The sequence below is a fragment of the Cetorhinus maximus genome, chromosome 17 (assembly GCF_964194155.1).
Source record: "Cetorhinus maximus chromosome 17, sCetMax3.hap1.1, whole genome shotgun sequence".
In the NCBI taxonomy this organism is placed as follows: Eukaryota; Metazoa; Chordata; class Chondrichthyes; order Lamniformes; family Cetorhinidae; genus Cetorhinus; species Cetorhinus maximus.
This window is the reverse complement of record NC_135895.1, coordinates 11597245-11618926: the sequence shown is the minus strand read 5'-3', so window position 1 is coordinate 11618926 and position 21682 is coordinate 11597245. Positions and strand designations below refer to the sequence as shown.

Below are 21682 nucleotides of genomic sequence, written 5' to 3'. Positions count from 1 at the left end.
TTCTTACATGCTTTCGTTTAATCCATCTATTTGGCTTCTTTCTGTCTATCTTTTCCCATTTCCATTTTCATTAACTTGGCTCCGTTCTCTCAACATCTCTGATTATGTCAGCCCTGAATTTTGATGTTCACCACCCACTCCTCTTAATCCCAACCAGAAAGTACCTCTGATATTTCCAGGCCCAAGTAATGCACGCGGTGTGAATCAGTACCTCTAGTGAGCACGGGTCCAATCTTGTACGGCTTGCTGAAGATTAAAACTGAGTGCCTTTTTTGACTGGCTGTATTAGTTTTCTCTTTTGATTTTCTTTTGGATGGATTTGCTCTTTTACATTTTCTTGTCTCAGCTGCCTTTTTTAGTGATGATTATGGGCAGAATTTTATGCACCCCCACCGCCGGGCTTGTGGGTGGGAGGTTGGTGAGCATAAAATTCAGGCCTCGGTTGAGTTCCTGCACCCCTCGACCTCCCTGTTATTTTACGCTGGGGCAGGCGAGGCCTTGGCCGGACCGCCCGCCCTTGCCCCTATTGAGGCCCTTATGTGGCCAAGTATTGAACGCGTTGGGGCCGTTTACTGCCAGCCTCAATTTTCAGGCTGGCTGGGAAGGGTTATGGGGTATAGGGGAAGCCGGAAAAGGAATCAGGTTCGGGCCTCGGACAGGATGGGGGGGGGCGAGAGGGCAGGGGGTCACCTCCTTATAACATCGGGCGCCTCCACCCATACGGTCCGGTAACTCAGGACCTCCCTTGGCCCCCAGCCTCTCCGTCGTCACCACAATCCCCCTCTGTCAACTCCCCCCAGGCCTCCCCACTCTGAGACGCCCAAAACTTACCTGTTCCTGGAATCCCTGGACTTAGACACCGGGGGTTGCTAGCAGTCCCAGCCCGAACCACTGCATAGACTAGAGAGCTGCCGACCAATCACATTGACCGGCAGCTCTCTGAGGCGGGACTTCCTCCTGAGGGAGGGGTGCTCGTTGGAGCATGAAATCGCTGAGGGGCAGGCAGTGTTGGCGGGGATGTGTTCCTCTTCGGAGTACAGGAAGGGAAATCCTGCCATCCTAAAAACCCTGTCCTATGTTTTATTTCTATAGAATCATAAGAGTTTTAAAGCAAAGAGGGCAGTGTGATGGAGTCAGCTAATGCTCTACCCTCCCAGAACCAGTTGTGTGCCTGCTTGATAGTTGCAGTTCACCGGTGGAATGTAAACAAGATGCTGGCCACAGAGTGACTCAGATCCCTTGCCCGTTGTTGCTCTGTTCTTAGCCAGTAGTTAAAATCAGCCCCATTGAAATAACGCTATTCTTATCAACCAGAGTATCATTCAGCTTCCTGTGAGCAATGCTAAGGCAGATCCATTAGTGACTTCTTTCATATAAATATCCTTGCTTTCAGGAGAAGACAAGAACTGCTTGAGTTCGTCAGCGGCTATAAGCCATATGACAGCTCTGCTACTAAGGTACGGGTTTTGCTAGTTGGACCAGTTGGAGGAGGAAAGTCTAGCTTCATCAACTCTGTCAATTCGAATTTCCGTGGACATGTCACCAATCGGGTTGTGATTGGAAGCGGACCGACAAGCACAACTACAATGGTAAATCCAGAAATGCAGCCAGAATGTTTTCTCTTGTCAATGTATTTTGCTCCCTTCCATCCCTTGCTGAGATATTGTGGAGTAGACTCAGACGTCCTTTGATACACTGCTCATTATGTATCAACACCGATAGTGAACATTGCGGAGGGGGTCTCAATCCAACATGGAAAACCCACCAACACTCCCCATGGTCTCCGATTCTAGCTCAAAGTTGCAGACATTCGCAGAGGTTGTCAGGCAGCAGAGGAATTGTCCATCAAAAGTTTAAACTCCTGGGCAATTCCAAGGTAGCTCCGCAAGTCAGAATTTCCATATAGTCATGATGTGCATCTTCATTTGTACGCCCAGTCTTCAGTGATCTGGGGACTGGATAGTTTGGCCCAGAGACATTACTAACAGAAGGAGGCTATTCGGTCCATCGACTCCCTGCTGACACTCGACTGCATTCCTCTGCTCTGTCCCTGTGGCCCTGTAAGTTTGTTTATTTCCCTCAGGTGCCCAACCAATTTCCTTCTGAAATGATTGATTGTCTCTGCTTCCTCCACCCTTGTAGGCAACACATTCCAGGCCATTACCACTCGTTGCTTAAAATTGTTTTTCCTCACATCCTGCCTGTATCTCTTGCCCAAAACCTTAAATCTGTGTCTCCTTGTCCTGTTACTACCAGTTAATGGAAACAGTTTTTCACTGTCCGCCTTATCTAAACCTGTCATAATCTAGCACACCTCTATCAAATGTCCTCTCAACCTCCTGAGCTCCAAGGAGAGCAATTCCTGCTTCTTCTAATCTTGTAGATAAAATCCCTCATCCCTGGAAGCCAACCTGGTAATTCTCCTCTGCACCCTCTCAACGACCTTCACATCTTTCCTAAAGTGTGTGGTGAACAGAACTGGATGCCGTATTTAGTTGTGCTTTTTTAAAGGCAATTTAGAGCTTTTTAAAGATAGTTTAGGTTGTATTATATAGACTGGGAATTACTGAAAACGCTGTGTAGAGTTTTGGTTGCTCATTGAAGAAAGTATATTGCAGCCATTTTTAAAAATTCTTTCATGGGACGTGGGCATCACTGGTAAGGCCAGCATTTGTTGCCCATCCATAATTACCCTTGCTAGGCCATTTCAGAGGGCAGTTAAGGTCCAACCACTTTGCCGTAGGTCTAGAGTCACATGTCGGCTAGATCAGGTAAGGACGGCAGATTCCCTTCCCTTAAGGACATTGGTGAACCAGATGGGTTTTTGTGGTAATTGATGATAGTTTGAGGGTCACTATGGCGAGCTTTATTTTCCAGATTTATTAACTGAGTTCAAATTCCACCAGCTATCATGGTGGGATTCAAACCCATGTCCCCAGAGCATTAGCCTGAGGACTCTGGGTCATTAGTCCAGCGACGTTACCACAATGCCACCACCTCCCCTGTATATTGACGGGATACAATGATTTCAAACTCTGTCTCAACTCATGGGCCAGGATTTTCCTGTCGTCGGGCGGCCAGGAAACCGTCCGCTGCCCGCGATCGGGCCCCGACTGCGATTTCACGCTGGCTGGCTGGCTGGCAGGCCAATTAACGGCCAGCCAGCACGAAAGGCCCGCCGAGGAGCTCAGCGCTGCCGCGGGGTGTGGGAGGAGTGCGAGTGCCAAAGTCTGCGCCTGCGCGGGGAAAGGCGCTGAGCTGCCTCAGGGAGCTGACGAATTATGGAAAGAAAAATAAAGAATTTAAAAATGAGAGGAACGTGTCCCCACGCGTGACCCAGTCACGTGAACAGGGTCATATTAAAAACGGCATGTAAAATTTTTTTTGGAAAATTACTGCTGGAAACCTCATCCCGCCCGTGGATGGGGTTTCATGAAAAAATCCAAAGGCTATCTGGCCGATTCGCCTGCCTGCCAGCCATTAAGGTTTGGACGGGCAGCGAAAAATAGCTGATAATCATTTGATTGAGGGCCTTAATAGGACTCTTAATTGCCGGCTGGCGTCCTGCCAACTGTCGTGCCTGCCCGCCGGCCAAAATATTGCACGAGTGCGCGCGCTATTTCACGCTCTTGCACGCCGAGCTGAAATTCCTGCCCATAATCTCTCTCTCTTCTTGAGTTCACTGCCCTGCCATCCTTGCTCTGTCTCTACTTTCATATTAACTCCCCTACCCATATTTGGGCCACCCACTTGGCTTCACTATCTCACATGGCTTCACAGCTCCCATTGTGCCTATCACAGGTAAAAACCATCTTTGATCACTTCCTACTACCGGTTTTCCGATGATACTCTCTTGAGATCACTGAAAAGATTTGTAATGCCATGAAAAACAGCTGGTGCAAGCCACTTTACAAGAACCTTTTGACGAGTAAGTTTAAAAGCTCTTGCTAACTTCAGCTGTCATAATGCAATGATTATTTCAGTATATTTTCACTAAAACGATTGATCGTAGGTCACTGTCCTTAAAAGGTAAGAGACCATTAAATTGACTAATGATGTATCAGGGTTCAGATATATCAGAGTCTCTTCTCCAGTGGATGTTGAAGGGTCGACAGGCTGGGTGTGCCCTTGTCACCAGTTGGTCAGTTCTGTTTTCATCCTTTTGACTTTTCCGTAGAGGTTTTTGTGTGAACAAGGCCATTCTAGGGTCAACCACATCGCTGGAGTACACATGTAGGCCAGACTTGGTAAGGATGACAGATTTCCATTCCTAGGAGGCATTAACAAGATGGGCTTTTACAACAGTTGATGATAGTTTCATGGTCACCATTACCAAAATTAGCTTTCAAATCCAAACTCCACCCACTACCATCCTGGGATTTGAAACCCTGTGCTCTGGGAACTAGCCTGGACCTCTGGATTACCAACCTAGTGACATTACCTCTACACTACCATCTGCCCAACAAATGCAGTATATAAAATGTCAGAATATAGTTCAGTTTTCAGGTTTCTAGTGACCTGGAAGCAGAAGGGGCACTTCCTCAAGGAAACAAGAAAAATAGTCCACTGATTGTTACCTTCTCTGTTCCTGTTCTCCCTCTAAATGATGATACGTTTACACCTGTGAGACCACTCTGTGAAGTGCTTGTAAAGCAGGACCAGCCTTCAGAAGAAAAGTGGTCTGATTGTTCTTGAAATTTTCACGGAGAACCTAGTGACCCAGGAGATGCCAACTGAAGAATTTGGTTTTGCTTAGGTGGTAGTTGGCAGTGTTCACTTAACAGTTGAGGTGTGTGAGCGATGGACTGTGCTGAATGGCTGCCGATGAGGGTTGAAATGTGTAACCTTGGCAAGCTGGAGTGGTGCAGCCACCTCCAAATGTGCCCAGGCTTCATCTTAATAGATCTGTTGAAATGAGTAATTGAAAGAAATAGAATGCAATTGGGGTAAAAGGAGAAGTTATAGAGTGCTGGCCATGAGATAACAGTCTATGAAATGTCTGGACACAGTTCAGAAATGGCAGGTGACAGAGCGTAACTAAGGCAAGAGTCAGAATGCTGAAGTCAATATGCAGATTTATTGAAGCTTTCCCCTTCCATGTCTCTTAAAATGTCGATTCCGATAAAATAGAGACAGTTTACTCTTGAAGAAATTTGTTTTTTTGGAATAAACTAGAGCACCACTGTCAGAAACAGAACACTTCAGTTAACCAGCTGTCACCACCCTTTGAGAGCGCTTAAAGCAGGCTTGCAATGTGGAATAGTTGGATCGCAAAACCCTTTGGAGCTGTTCTGCTGGCTCTGGCAGTGAGTCTATCCATCTTGATTGCTGACAGTTTCAAACCTCAACGTTATTTTCAAAAGACAAGTTCCCTAGACATGTGCAGTCTTTGAGGGCACTGGTTCTTGGTCACCTACAGGACTGAAGGCGGCGTCTGTAGACACTGGTTCTAGCTAGGTGCCGACCAGCGACAGCTCGTGGTGGCTCTTCACCAGCGTGTGTGGGAGCCCCAGCCGCCCCTTCGATCATCAGTAAGGTAATGGAAGGGGGTCATCAGCAGTGCTATCAAGCAGCATTTGCTTAGCAATAACCTACTCACTGATGCCCAGTTTGGGTTCTGGCACTGCCACTCAGCTCCTGACCTCATTAAAGCCTTCATTCAAACATGGACAAAGAGCTGAACTCCCGAGGTGAGGCGAGAGTGACTGCCCTTGACATCAAGGTCGCATTTGACCGAATGTTGCAACAAGGAGCCCTAGCAAAACTCGAGTCAATGGGAGTCAGGGGGAAAACTCTCCGCTGGTTGGAGTCATTCCTAATACAAAGGAAGATGGTTGTGGTTGTTGGTGATCAGTCATCTCAGCTTCAGGACATCACTGTGGGAGTTCCTCAGGGTAGTGTCCGCGGCCCAACCATCTTCAGCTGCTTCATCAATGACCTTCCTTCCATCATAAAGTCAGAAGTGGGAATGTTAGCTGATGATTGCACAATGTTCAGCACCATTTGTGACTCCTCAGATACAGAAGCAGTCCATGTCCAAATGCAGCAAGACCTGGACAATATCCAGGCTTGAACTGACAAGTGGCAAGTGATATTGGCATCACACAAGTGCTAGGCAATGACTATCTCCAACAAGAGAGAATCTAACCATCACCCCTTGATGCTCAATGGCATTACCATCACTGAATCCCCCACTATCAACATCCTGGGAGTTACCATTGACCAGGAACTGAATTGGACTAACCATATAAATACTGTGGCTACAAGAGCAGGTCAGATGCTAGGAATCCTGTGATAAGTAACTCATCCCTTGACTTCCCAAAGCCTGTCCACCATCTACAAGGCACAAGTCAGTAGTGTGATGGAATACCCTCCACTTGCCTGGATGAGTGCTGCTCCCAAAACACTCAAGAAGCTTGACACCATCCAGGACAAAGCAACCCTCTTGATTGGCACCACATGCACAAACATTCCCTCCCTCCACCACCGACACACAGTAGCAGCAGTGTGTACCATCTACAAGATACACTACAGGAATTCACCAAAGCTCCTTTGACAGCACCTTCCAAACCCACGACCACTACCATCTAGAAGGACAAGGGCAGCAGATAGTTGGGAACACCACCATCTGGAAGTTTCCCTCCAAGTCACTCACCATCCTGATTTGGAAATATATCACCATTCCTTCACTGTCGCTGGGTCAAAATCCTGGAACTCCCTCCCTAACAACTCCGTGGGTGTACCTACACCACATGGACTGCAACAGTTCAAGAAGACAGCTCACCACCACCTTCTCAAGAGCAACTAGGGATGGGCGATAAATGTTGGTCCAGCCAGCGAAGCCCACATCCTGTAAATGAATTAAAAAAAAGCTAGTTCACCAGGCTTTATGATCCTGATGTACTCCTCCTGCAGGATGGAAGAGAGGGACGTGTGGGTTAGCTTGGGTGCTATAAGAACTTCTCTTGGTTAAGTCTTCAAGACCCTTGACACATCCTGGAGACCGCTGGCCACCACTTGGATGGCCAGAGTGTAGTGCACTGCATGGCTGCCCAAAACCCCACCCACCTCCGTCCCATTCCATCTGACCGATTGGTGGCAGCTTTGGCCATTGGACTGCATGCTGTGCTCTCAGCTCAGGCTCAGGCATTCTCCTAACCCACGCTGCAAGGTGGGTTAACTTGAACCGGGGGGAGATTTGTCCAAATTGGGATGCTGACATTGCAAGGGGTTGTGAGCACCTCCACCAGTGACTGCTCCATGGCTAGGTTTAGCAAGGAGATTATACAACGTGCCCAGTCCTCCAACTGTTCTGCAGTCCACTAAAATGCTCATTAGTTTGCAGTCTGTGTCCGAGGCGTGAAAAGCTCTGCAGCACTCGGTGGCACTTTGATGCCCCTGCTTTGCTTGAGTGGGCAGATAAGCTAGAGGCCCGACTCCAATCATGTCAAGGTAGCTGTGCCTGAACTGCCTCAGTTGCAGAGGAATGGTCACTTTATACAAGGTTTCCCTAATGCGTGGTTGCTTCCCTCATGAAACCCCTCACCCTGCACCTGCTTGTGCGGCACCTTCAACCGCAGGTCAGCCCTTGGCACCCACCCACCCCCCAACGCACCTCAGGTTTGAAGTCCAACAGGTGATCCGTGTTACTCTGCACTCACCTCCGAGTTCACCTCAAAGTGCACGCTTTTTATATGCTGTTGTGAAACACGTTGACATGCAATCACACCAACGTGGGCAGACGGTCCAGCGGGGGGGTAGGGGGGGTGAGCGATCCCGGCGGGCTGGCCTTATAATGACCTGCAGATGTATTACAACGAGGTTCCCGACGTCTGATGGCGGGAAATGCGGCCTGTCATCGGCAGGCAGGGCGGCGATCGCAAACTGGTTCCACGACATTGTGAAACCGATTTTTGGCCTTCTCGCCACATTGTCCGCTCATGCCGTCAAACACGCCCGACGCCAGCGGGCACAGAAAATCCCAGCCCTTGTCTCTTTTTGTCTAAGCATTTGCCATATTCTGTGTTGACAGATTCTCTTTGTATGTTTTAAAGCGATTTTAGCATTGAAAGTGATTTCATTCTGCACTGAAAACACCCTGGTGTATTTGTTTAATTGCAGTACTCAACGTATACCTTCCGAGGAGGAAAGGGTGACACATCTGCTCCTCTTATTCTTTGTGATACAATGGGACTTGCAGAAGACACAGAATCGGGGATGCATAGTGATGATCTTATCAGCATCATCAAAGGCCATGTCCCTAACAAGTATCGGGTAATGTTATTAACAAAATCATATTTCTTCTGCTTTTCTCTCTCTCTCTCATGTATTATCCCCCTTGCTAAACATTCAAACAGTCTTATCTCTGTGTTACTGCTCTATGATCAGTTACCCTGAAAGGTATGAGAGAAAGGTGGGCTTGATGCCCTCACTTTACTGCCTATACTGTTGTTAAGGGCTTGTTAACTGCTTGTTCATGTTCTGAATGTCGGTGCAGACAGAGATACAATCACTACAGCTGGATTTACAGGAACTTTCTAGGTGATTTTCCAGTCCTTATGCATTGATCAGGATAAGCACCTCCCCAGTATCCCTTCCCGGATAGTATCATGGGTTCAGCCTGTGTAAGTTCAATCAGCGAGTTTCAAGCCGGGGAGAATGATTGCAGGAGTGAGACATCGAGGTAGGTTTACCTGGTTCTTTATCTGGGACCAGCTGGACATGGAGGATCACAAGCCAGTGAGCCTACTCAATTGCTCCTTTAAGTTTAAAATCTAATGGGTGCCCTGACAAATTAGCTTGTGAAGCAGCCGTAAGTGATATTTATTAACTCATACTCTGAACCACCTAGTTTTTTCCAACTGAGATTCCTGTTTAAATTAATCGCTTCGCTCATAACTTCGTAGCATAAATAATCTCCTTATTTTTGACCTGTTGGAGAGTAGCATATACTCACGCTGTTAGCTTTGACTAAATATTCTTAAAACTATCCATTTGGCTTATAACTTTCTCCCCCCACCGGACCAAATTTTTAACCTTCCAACTAAATCTTACTCCTGCCCCTATTTTCCAATGTTCCTCAATCAAGGAAGTTAAACTAAACACAGGGGCCAGAGTTCCAAGTCCCAGGGAGTGGCAGGCGTGCACCCAACCTGTCCGGCTGCGCGTCCGACCTGTCTGGCCGCAAACTAGCGCAAGATGACAATGGGCGAGCATCCCGACGTCATTGCGCACTTGCACGCTATCTCCCTTGGCAGGCGCATGTGGCTGTGGGAAGCGCCCCCGGCTGACAGTTAAGCAGGCGATTAAGCCCATTGAAAGCGATTTTTCGCGGCCTGTCCAATTTTACAGTTGGCGGACGGTCCAATCGGCCAGGCGGCCTTTACGTTTTTGGCTCAAACCTCGATCCAGGGCAGGGTGAAATCCTCATGGGGAAATAAGAAGACATATCTGGGGACGGGTTTTTTTATGAGGTATGATTTCAGGTGCTCGGCTGTGATGCACGGACGTATTTTGCAGCATTTTTGTTGTTTTGTTTATTCTGTGCGGGTCCGCAGCTCCCCGGGGGCAGCTGTCTGCCTTCAGGGTGCTCACTGGAAGCGCTCACCCAGCACCCGCGGTGACGTCAATACCCGCCCTCTTCCAACCCCCACCAGCAGCGCTGAGCCTTTCTCAGTGCACGCTTCATGCTGGCTGGTTGTTAATTGGCCAAGCCAGCATGAAATTGCGGCTGGGGGCCGATTGTGGTTGGGGGGACAGTTTCCTGTCTGCTCCCGGGCCCACTGATCACGCGCACGTGACAAGCGATAAACTCAGGACTGGAGATCTGAAATAGAAACAGAGGATGCTGGATAAACTCAGCAGATCTGGCAGCATCTGTGGAGAGAGAAACAGAGTTAATGTTTTGAGTCCATACGTATTATAGAGTTAAAAACAAAAAGCTAAAAGCTACTGTGGATGCTGGAAATCCAAAACAAAAACAGAATTACCTGGAAAAACTCAGCAGGTCTGGCAGCATCGGCGGAGAAGAAATCAGTTAACGTTTCGAGCCTTCATGGCCCTTCGGCAGAACTGAAGCATAGTTAGAAGAAGGGAGATATATAAACTGGTTTAAGGTGGGTGGGGGGGTGGGGGGGGGGAGGGGGTAGGGGGAAGAGAGACATTGAGGGTGTGGTGATTGTGGAGATGAGCAGATAATCAAAAGATGTCACAGACAAAAGGGTCAAAGAGGTGTTGAAGTTGGTGATATTTGTCTAAGAAAAGTGCTAATTAAGAATGGAAGACAGGATATTGAAAGTACAGCTCTAGTGGGGGTGGGGTGGAAAGACTAACGAGGTTTTAGTTTTAGATTTAAAAATAATGGAAATAGGTGGGGAAAGAAGAATCTATATAAATTATTGAAAAAAAAAAGGCGGGAGGGTGGGGGGGAGAAACGGGGTGGGGATGGGGGGAGGGAATTTAAGATCTAAAGTTGTTGAATTCAATATTCAGCCCGGAAGGCTGTAAAGTGCCTAGTCGGAAGATGAGGTGCTGTTCCTCCAGTTTGCGTTGAGCTTCACTGGAACAATGCAGCAAGCCAAGGAAAGACATGTGGGCAAGAGAACAGGGTGGAGTGTTAAAATGGCAAGCGACAGGGAGGTTTGGGTCTTTCTTGCGGGTCCGCAAGAAAGACCCAAACCTCCCTGTCGCTTGCCATTTTAACACTCCACCCTGTTCTCTTGCCCACATGTCTGTCCTTGGCTTGCTGCATTGTTCCAGTGAAGCTCAACGCAAACTGGAGGAACAGCACCTCATCTTCCGACTAGGCACTTTACAGCCTTCCGGGCTGAATATTGAATTCAACAACTTTAGATCTTAAACTCCCTCCCCCCATCCCCACCCCGTTTCTCCCCCCCACCCCTCCGCCTTTTTTTTTTCAATAATTTATATAGATTCTTCTTTCCCCACCTATTTCCATTATTTTTAAATCTAAAACTAAAACCTCGTTAGTCTTTCCACCCTACCCCCACTAGAGCTGTACTTTCAATATCCTGTCTTCCATTCTTAATTAGCACTTTTCTTAGACAAATATCACCAACTTCAACACCTCTTTGACCCTTTTGTCTGTGACATCTTTTGATTATCTGCTCATCTCCACAATCACCACACCCTCAATGTCTCTCTTCCCCCCCCCCCCACCCCACCCACCTTAAACCAGTTTATATATCTCCCTTCTTCTAACTATGCTTCAGTTCTGCCGAAGGGCCATGAAGGCTCGAAACGTTAACTGATTTCTTCTCCGCCGATGCTGCCAGACCTGCTGAGTTTTTCCAGGTAATTCTGTTTTTGTATTATAGAGTTGATTTTCCCGGCAACTTTTCTTGATGGAAACATTGAACTTTATTTACAAGTCAGCAGCAGCAACTACATGTGTGCATCTAACTCTATAACTATAGAAAAACTCTCTCCCAGAGGTTCCCCGCGCTGCTAACTGATTGATTTACAAAGATCATGTGATCTTACAACACAGGATTATTCTTAAAGCTACAGTCCTATACTTATTAAACTATAATTACTGCATTCCTCCCCCTTTAACTTTTCTGTACATTCTGCATTTACAAGGATATTGATCTCATGACATTACAATATTTACACAGGTCATGAAATTACAAGTTCAGTCTTTCAGGTGGTTTCCTGATCCATGTGGAACATCAACAGGGAATTATAGACCAGTCAGCCTGACGTCAGTAGTGGGGAAAATTCTAGAGTCCATTATAAAAGATTCAGTAGCTGAGCATGTGGAAAACAGTGGCAGAATCGGACAGAATCAGCGTGGATTTATGAAAGGGAAATCATGCTTGACAAATCTACTGGAATTTTTCGAGGATGTAACTAATAGAGTTGATGAGGGGGAGCCAGTGGATGTGGTTTATTTGGACTTTCAGAAGGCTTTCGACAAAGTCCCACATAAGAGATTGGCATGTAAAATTAAAGTGCATGGGATTTGGGGTAGTGTATTGAGATGGATAGAAAACTGGTTGGCAGACAGGAAACAAAGAGTAGGAATAAACGAGTCTTTTTCCGAATGGCAGGCAGTGACTAGTGGGGTACCGCAGGGATCGGTGCTGGGACCCCATCTATTCACAATATATATTAATGATTTAGATGAGGGAACTAAATGTAATATCTCCAAATTTGCAGATGACACAAAGCTGGGTGGGAGGGTGAGCTGTGAGGAGGATGCAGAAATGCTTTAGTGAGATTTGGATAAGCTGAGTGAGTGGGCAAATGCGTGGCAGATGCAGTATAATGTGGATAAATGTGAGGTTATCCACTTTGGTAGCAAAAACAGGAAGGCAGATTATTATCTGAATGGCTATAAATTGAGAAAGGGAAATATGCAACGAGACCTGGGTGTCCTTGTACACCAGTCGCTGAAGGTAAGCATGCAGGTGCAGCAGGCGGTAAAGAAGGCAAATGGTATGTTGGCCTTCATAGCCAGAGGATTCGAGTACAGGAGCAGGAATGTCTTGCTGCAATTATACAGGGCCTTGGTGAGACCACACCTGAAATATTGTGTGCAGTTTTGTTCTCCTTATTTGAGGAAGGATGCACTTGCTATAGAGGGAGTGCAGCGAAGGTTTACCAGACTGATTCTTGGGATGGCAGAACTGACATATGAGGAGAGATTGAGTCGGTTCGGATTATATTCGCTGGAGTTCAGGAGAATGAGAGGGGATCTCATAGAAGCCTATCAAATTCTAACAGGATTAGACAGGGTAGATGCAGGAAGGATATTCCCGATGGTAGGGGGGGTCCAGAACCAGGGGTCACAGTCTGAGGATATGGAGTAGACCACTTAGGAGTGAGATGAGGAGAAATTTCTTCACCCAGAGAGTGGTGAACCTGTGGAATTTGTTACCACAGAAAGTAGTTGAGGCCAAAACATTATATGTTTTCAAGAAGGAGTTAGATATAGCTCTTGGGGCGAAAGGGATCAAAGGATATGGGGTGAAAGCGGGAGCAGACTATTGAGTTGGATGATCAGCCACAATCATAATGAATGGCGGAGCAGGCTCGAAGCGCCGAATGGCCTACTCCTATTCCTAGTTTCTATGTTTCTATGTTTCTATTGTAGCTCCACGACTTCCGAATCTTTGACAGGAGCCACATTCTCAGGAACCGCATTAACATTAGGTATATCATTAGGCACAGGCAGTTCAGTGTCTTCCACTCTGACAGAGACACTGGGCATGTCTAACCTTGGTTGAGCAACTTCAACAGGAACCACAGATTCAGCAATGGTTACAGGTGGAATATCATTTTGTTGGGGTATCTCTCTTCTTCTTAAATGATCCACATGGCCCTCCACTTCCACGGGGTACAACAATGGTCTGATCACAGAGCTTACTTTACCAGGTAACCACTTCAGTCCTCCACAGAAATTCCTTACATAAACTGCTTCTCCAGCAATAAATTGTCGTCCATGACTGCACAAATCATGAGTTGCTTTTTAGTTCCCTTGACTTTTCTCCACCTTCCCCTCCAAATTGGGAAGCATCAAGCTTACCCTTGTTCAAAGACTGAGCCTCATCAGTAATTCTGCATCCTTTTCCTACGTGTCTCCTTTCTACCACAGAATTTAGTCTCGGCCTTCTTTTTGACTTCACTGTCGGCCAGACTTCTCTTAGGTGAAATCTCAACTTGTCTTCGTTCGGTAGTTGAGCTACCCTTAATTTCATTATCTACTCACACCTTGGAAAGTTCTGCGACTTTTGCTTTCAAAGCCTCTTTAGCTTCATTCAACTGATTCTTCAGCTCTTCTGTCTCCTTCTTGTATCTGTTGTCTTCCTCCTGGAAACTTGAATGTTGCTGCGTCTTCTCTGCCAGTTGGTTCTTCAGTTTGCTCAGAGTGACATTAAATTCTCCCTGTTTCTCTTCGTAATTCTTCGGAGGTACAATTGACCTGAGTGATCTTTGTACTGTGTGAAGGTCTTTCAACAGGTTTTCCTTTACTTTGCAAAACTCACTCACTTCATCTTGAATCCAGTCATTCAGCAGAGTCTCCTTGAGTTTATTCTGCTGTTTTTCTATGTCCTTGTTTAAGACAGTCTTCATTTCTTCAGGTTGCTGAATGGCTACACACACCTTTTTCATCCTATTGCAGTCCTTGGACTCTCCAGGCTCTTTCTGAAGTACCTTGCCTTGATCCTTTTCCAACCCAGGAACTCTTCCTGCTTCCTTGTGAAATTTCACTGGCCAGTCAAGGTTAATTTCCCTCAACCAATTTCAACCTAGAAGGCTTGGTCCTCTGCCTTCTAATACCATCACTGGTAGTTGTGCTGTTTGGCGTCTGTAATGAACAGTTACTCTGGTGATGCCTTTTACCTGGGTTTTTTCACCTGTGTACGTTTTCAACTTGGCAGAAGTTTCCAAATTTATTTGTTGACACCTTTATTTAAATATCTGAAAGTGTGTTCTCTTACTACAGTGGTAGAAGCACCAGTGTCTACTTCAATTTTTAAGGGTTTACCATTCACCTGCTCTGTGACAATAATTGGCCCTGTCTTCCCAACTTTCATGTTGAATAAGGAATAAATGTCAGAATTGTTTGTTTCTGGCTCTTCCACACTATATACTTTACTGGGATTCATTTGTTGCCTTGAAGCCTCTTTTAATCTCGCTTTGCAACGTTTCAATGTGTGTCCACTTTTGTTACAAAAATAACATTCCACCTTTTTAAATTGCCAATCGTTAGGAGTATGATGGTTTCCATGTTGTTTTCGAATTTGCTGCTGAGCTGTTTCCTCTAAATTTTCGATTAGCGGGGCTGTTTCCCAATCCGCGACAGAGTCCTGGCTTTTCACACCGCTTTTGGCTGACTGTTCCCATCCAACTAAGAGAACGGCACCATTTTGTGTACCTTGAATTGCTTGTGAATCCCTTACAGCGTTTTCCATCGCAAGCGCTATTTCTAGCGCTTTCTTAAAATCAAGATCCGCTTCAGCCAGCAATCTTCGCTCAATAGCATCCTTCTGCACACGACAGACCAAACATTCCCTGAGCATTTCATGACGGGTTTCACCGAAATCTCAATATTCCGTTAGTTGTTTTAATTTCGCCACATAGGTAGCAATGGCCTGCCCTCTATTCTGTGAATTGAACCTGAACCTCTGCATTGTGACTGAGGGCTTGAGTTGAAAATGTCGCTTAACAAGGTCTACTAATTCACTGGAGATCTTCGAATCAGGGGCACTGGGAGCTGCCAAGCTTCAAATGAAACTGTAGGTCTTGCTCCCACAAATACTCAGGGGAATTACTCTCCTCTTTTCCTCCCCCATAATCTCATTGGATTGAAAGCAGAACTGAAGCTGTTCTATATATTGACACCCGTCGTCTGTGGCTGGCTCAAAGGGATTGATTCTGCCAAACTGTGGCATCTCAGATGAGCATATCTTCCTTTCTTTTTAATTACCTTTGATACTCACAATCGCTGGGCAAGGGACAGTACTGGATCTGATCCCATCCTCATGGCTAGTTTGCTCTAGAGTTGATTTTCTAGGCAACGTTTCTTGGTGGAAACATTGAACTTTATTTATAAGACAGCAGCAGCAGCTACATGTGTGCATCAAACTCTATAACTAAAGAAGAGCTCCGCCTAGAGGTTCTCAGTGCTGCTAACTAATTGGTTTACATAGATCATGTGATCTTACAACACAGGATTATTCTTAAAGCTACAGTCCTAAGTTTATCAAAACTATAATTACTACAATATGACTCTGAAGAAGAGTCATGTGGACTTGAAATGTTAACTCTGTTTCTCTGTCCACAGATGCTGCCATGCAGACTTACTGAGTTTTTCCAGCATTTTCTGTTTTATTTTAAACTAAATACTCATTAAGTCTGAGCTGGAGTGTTGTGTAGGATTCTGGGAATTCCACTTAAGAAAGTGTGTCAAGGCCTTTGAAAGAGTTTGAAGTTCAGGTATCCCATGTTCACGTATCTCCTTTTCAATACTTATAGCATTCATGTGTGTATACTTTATAATTAAATGCTTAGCATTTATAGTTTATTCTGTTAAGGGGTTGACCCAGCTAATGAATGGGTTAAACATTTAATTCGGCTAAAAGCTCAGCTAAAAATTCTTGGAAAAATTCACACACAATGGGCAGGATTTTCAGATCAGTGTGTGGGTGCGCGCCTGACCTGAGTGGACTCAAAATCGCAGGAGACGGACGTCAGGCGGTCACCCCGATGTTGTCCTGAGGGCAGTGGTCATTGAGTGTATTTAAGACCGAGATAGATAGGTTCTTGATTGGTAAGGGGATCAAAGGCTACGGGGAGAAGGCAGGAGAATGGGGTTGAGAAACTTATCAGCCATGATTGAATGGCGGAGCAGACTCGATGGGCCGATTGGCCTAATTTCTGCTCCTATGTCCTATGGTCTTATGGTCTTATGGTCAAGCAATTAAAGAGGACAATTAAAGTTCCAATTGTCCAAGGTTTTTCGTGGTTTGCCCCACCTCATGGTTGGCGGACAGGCGAATCGGCCAGGCGGCCGTTGCAATTTTCATGCAACCTCGTCCAAGGGTGGGATGAGGTTTCCGTTATTAAATTTAAAAAAAGAATCTATGGACAGAATTTTTAACATGCGTATGTTCAGGTGACTGTCTGTGATGCTTGGGCATTTTTGTTTTGACTTTAAAATCTTTAATTGTTTTGAAGTCTTCGGCTCCCTGAGGCAGCTCTCTGCCTTCAGGATGCTTTCACTCTGTGCTTACCCACTCCAGCGCTTACGTCAGCGCCCGCCCTCCTCCCGCCCCAGCGGCGCTGAGCATTTCAGCGCGTATTTCACGCTGGCTGCCCGTTAATTGGCCAGCCAGCGTGAAATCGCGATCGGGGGGGGCGGGGGGGGGGGCGATCACGGTTGGCAGTCCATTTCCCCAGGCCAGCCAATCGCACCCACCCACCTGAAAATTCTGGCCAGTGATTCCACATACGCCTGCAGACACAAAGGCCTGGAGGAGAGGCTTTTCTAGACAGGGAGACAGGCTTTGAATCTGTTTGCAGTTGAACAGATGCACCTGCATTTAGAGAAACGTGATTTTGATCTTTAAGAATCTCTCAAACAAAGGGGGTCCAACATTAAGATAGATAATAGTTAAGTTATTCTAAAAGCACCCTCTCCACATCTACCCTCAGCATCTTATGTTATATGTTTCAATCAAGTATTTGGGTGGATTTATATATTTTATTTACTTTTAGATTTAGTTTATCTTGCATTTACACTTTGTAACAAATCCTGAGAATGAATAAAAATATATTCTTTTTCTTGCAGTTTAACCCAACTTGTCCAATTCAAGCTGATACAAATGGCTACATTAAATCAGCAACTATTGGTGTGCAGATACACTGTGTTGCATATGTGATTGATGCAAGCAAACTCACCATGCTCTCCCCTGAAATGAAAAAGAAAATTCATGCCATTCAATCGCAGATTAATCAACTGGGTGAGTGTTGTATTCCAAGACTGACTGTCTAAGAAATAGATCAGAGTTCAAATGCAGCTCATGACCTGGCCCACGACCAATTGATTCCAATTGTCCTGTCCACTGCTCTTCTCCTACCTTAGATAATCTGAAGAAAGGTCCTGCATTTATATAGCACCTTTGACAACCATTGCACATTTCAAAATGCCTCACAACCAATTAAGAACTTTTGCAGTGAAGTTGCTGTCATTATGTAGGAAATTTGGCAACCAATACGCACACAGCAAGATCCAACAAACAACAATGATAAAAATTGACCAAATGATCTTTTTTCCATGACACTAGTTAAGGAATAAATATTGAACAGGGCACATACGCTCTTCTTCAAATTGTGAGACAGGAAACTAACTTTTGAATCCATTAAAGATTCAATTTAATTTATATTATTTCTATTGGAAATGTCTTCACTGTTTTGTCCAAACTTTTGGGATGAGTGGATGTCCATTAATTTGCATTTTATATATGATGAGGGTCTGTCCATTAAGCCCAAATTATGAAAGTTGCACTGGACATGGAAAGAATTTTAATTCGTATATTATCTTTCATGTGAAGGCGCCATGTGTAAAATTGTCACTGTTTTCTATGTTTGATTCTATAATTCTATGAAGAATTTTTTTAAAAGTCTGTTTGTTTTGAAAATGAATCACGCATTACTATATTTGTACATTGTCAGAGGTCCTTAGGCCAAGACTTTAAACTGAGGCCCCATCCGCTGTTTCGGTGGGTGTAAAAGATCTCATGGCACTAAGCTGTGGAAAGAGGGTTATCCTAGGGTAGATGCAGGAAGGATGTTTCCCCTGGCTGGGGATAGGGTGGGGTGGGGCGGGGGAGGTTATGGTGGGTGGTGGTGTGGGACACCGTCTGAGAATAGGAGAACGAGGAAGGAATTCCTTCACTCAGAGCGTGGAAAATCTTTGGAATTCTCTACCCCCGAGGGCTGTGGAGGTTCAGTCATTGGGTATGTTCCAGGCAGAGATTGATGGATTTCTAGACAGTAAAGGAATATGGGGATATTGTGGGAAGATGGGGTTGAGGTAGAAGATCAGCTACGATCTAGTTGAATGGTGGAGCAGGCTCAAGGGGCCGAATGGCCTTACTCCTGTTCTATTTCCTATGTTCCTAGTGTACTGGACAATACTTATCCCTCAACCAACACAAGAAACAAGTTAATTGATCATTTTGCATGCAAATTACTGCTGCATTTAACAACAATAATAGGGGGTTACACTTCCAAAGTAATTAGTTGGCAGGTGCTTTGCAACATCCTGAGAACATGGAAGACGTCAAAGAAGGTGGAATCTTCCCAGATTTGCACTACATGCAGTAGTGGGTGTGATAAAAGACGTATTACCCGCCGGCTGCAATGGTGGGGTTTGCACACCATATCATCGCCTCCCCCTCCTCAGTAGTTATGCAGCCACAGGAAACACGCCATCTTGCTGGCGGGCAGCCTCCGATTTGCCCGCCACACTGTTACCTCACCGCTTCCTCACGCTGGGCGCCATATTTAAACTGCAGCTGCGTGAGCACTTCTTAACGCTAGCAGCCCAGGACTGCTTCAGTGAAGACAGGGCCCCAAAAGCCAGGAAGAGTTCAGACCCCCCGATTCAGTGATGCATCCCTGGGATGCCTTCTGGACCCCCATGGAGACCCGTCGCAATGTCCTCTACCCCCGTTCTGGCCGCAGGAGGCCCATCAGTGTCACCGCTCCAGCTTGGGAGATGGTGGCCGAGGTGGTCAGTGCCAATGCTGCACACAAGAGGTCGGCCATCCAGTGCAGAAAATGGATGAATGACCTCATCCATTCTTCCAGAGTAAGGCAACTGTCTCATCACTCTAAATTCACACACTTGTAAGCCCATCGCACATTCACTGGCATCTCACTCAGTGCCAGCTCAAGGGACACCACCACTCGCTCTCTCTCACACACACCCTCACATCTCCACCTGGCCTCATCTCCTTTGGAGACTGCCTTCTCAGCCCTCACCATCTTAAGGCCACTTGCACAGATCAACTTGTGCCCTCACACACGCCCTGGGATAACCCCCCCTTCCTCAGTACAGCCCTCACTCTGCAGCCTCTTCCCTTTGCCTGAGGCCACTTCTCCCTAAGCAAGCCTAAGCCCTGCAGCCATACAAAGCTGCCTCTGCCCTCTGGCTGATCTGGTAGGCAGAGACCTGCCCATGAGCCTCCCTAAAAGTGATGTGGTGCTGCCTGTGAAGCTTGGCGCTGATGACTGTGAGTGCTGCCCGAAGCAAGGTAGGCAAACAAACCTTGAGGTCCTGAGCGATGTGCAGCCCGCCCAGTGCACGTCACTTATTACATTTGTGAAAGTGCCCAGATGGTCCAGCGGTGGGGGCGATGATTCCGGCGAGCAGGGCTTATAATGAGATGCTAAAGTATTGAAATTAGTTTCCCGACGTGCAGCCATGGGAAATGTGGCCTGCCATTGATGGGTGGAGTGGATGGTTTCATGATGGCCTAAATCTGCTTTTTGGCCTGATCACCATATTGTCTGCTCATGCTTGCATGATGCCTGGTGTCAATGGGACTGGACAATTCCGCCCATAAATGCAAATCCTTCTTTCAATTCCTCTTTCTTTTGCAAGCTAAGCATAATGCCACAGGAGGTCTGATCATAAGATCATAAGAAGTCGGAGCAGGAGATACCATTCGGCTTCCTCCACCATTCAGTAGGGCAATGGCTGATCTGATTGTGGCCTTAACTCCACTTTCCTGCATGTCTCCCATAACCCTTGACTCCCTTGTCGATCAAAAATCTGTCTAACTCAGCCTGGAATATATTCAATTACCCAGATTCCATACTCACTGGGGAAGAGAATTTCAAAGACTAATGATCCTTTTGAGAGAAGAAATTCCTCCTCATCTCTGTCTAAAATGGGAGACCCCCTTATTTTGAAACCACTAGTTCTAGTTTCCTCCATGAGCGCAACAGCCTGTCAAGCCCACTCCGAAGCTTCATGTTTCAATGAGATCACCTCTCATTCTTCAAAACTGCAATGAATATAGTCTCAATCTGCTCAAACTTGCCTCATAATACAATCCCTTTATCCCAGCCATCAGCCCAGTGAACCTTCTCTGAAGTGCTTCCAATGCAAGTATATTCCTCCAAAGTCTTCTTCTTATCATGTCCATGGACAGTCTAATCGTGGTCCAGCCAGAACTGGACACATTTTTGCGGCTTGTTGTTGAATTCGGCAAGATCTGCAACAGTGCAGGGTTCCCCTAGCGATAGGCATTGCAGGAGATGTTGCATAGTCTGTGGCTCAGTTCCACATTCACAAGTCGTCAGGCAGGTTGTATATCCCCATTTGCTTAGTGACAGCTTTGAACGACCTACACCAGTCCTAAGTCTGTTAAGGCACTTCCAGGTTGCCCAGTTGCAATTAGCTCCTGGGGGAAGGCTTTCATCCGTAGCATTTCCATCGCTGGGGGTTGTTTGAGACTGGCGAGCCGATCTTTCCACAAGGCGATGCGAGCTTCAGATGGGATTGATTGTAATGGAACAACATTGTTCATGAAGCTCTTCCTTGATTCTAGGTGGCTGGGTGTAGGTGTATGACCATGTAGAGGGTGCCTCTCATCTGATGTTTGACGGAGTCGCTCTTTTCTGCTGGCTACCGTTCTTCTTATATCAGGGGGAGCGATACCCGCCAGGATATATAGGCTGTTGGTGTTTGTTGGTTTTAAACAACCTGTGATAAGTCGGCAGCTTGCATTCAGAATGGCATCCATCTTCTTAGCATGAGTAGATCTTTCCCATGCAGGGCAGGGGTATTCGGCAGTGGAATAGCAAAGAGCAAGTGCACTGGTTCGCAATGTTTTTGAGCTTGCTCTCCATTTTGTGTTAGTGAGCTTATTCAGGATGTTGTTTCGTGCGCTCACTTTTGCCTTTGTCTTTTCGATGTGGTTCTGGAAGGTGAGGCATCTGTTAAGGGTGACTCCTAAGTAGATAGGGTGCTCGCAATGTGTCAGTGTTGCTCCACACCAGGTTACTTTAAGCTGGCGTTTGGCTTCACGGTTTCTGAGGGACCAAGGTAGAAGCGTTCACGTCGCGGACCTGTTTCAACCAATTCTACCACCACCACACACAGCAAGTAGTGTATACAACATTTTCCTCCAAAAGGGACAAA

General features: G+C 46.2%; 1 protein-coding gene across 4 annotated transcripts in view; it reads left to right on the top strand.

Annotated features, from left to right (window-relative positions):
- The window catches only part of LOC144692166 (interferon-induced protein 44-like), a 48012-nt gene that overhangs the window by 14753 nt on the left and 11577 nt on the right, over positions 1-21682 (top strand). For 3 of the 4 annotated variants that reach the window (XM_078560687.1, XM_078560684.1, XM_078560685.1), the window contains exons 4-6: positions 1394-1589; positions 8122-8274; positions 17318-17489. In XM_078560687.1, coding sequence (XP_078416813.1) covers positions 1394-1589; positions 8122-8274; positions 17318-17489 — 521 coding nt within the window. The remainder of the gene's footprint in view (positions 1-1393; positions 1590-8121; positions 8275-17317; positions 17490-21682) is intronic. The other variant, XM_078560686.1, reaches the window with a different exon arrangement.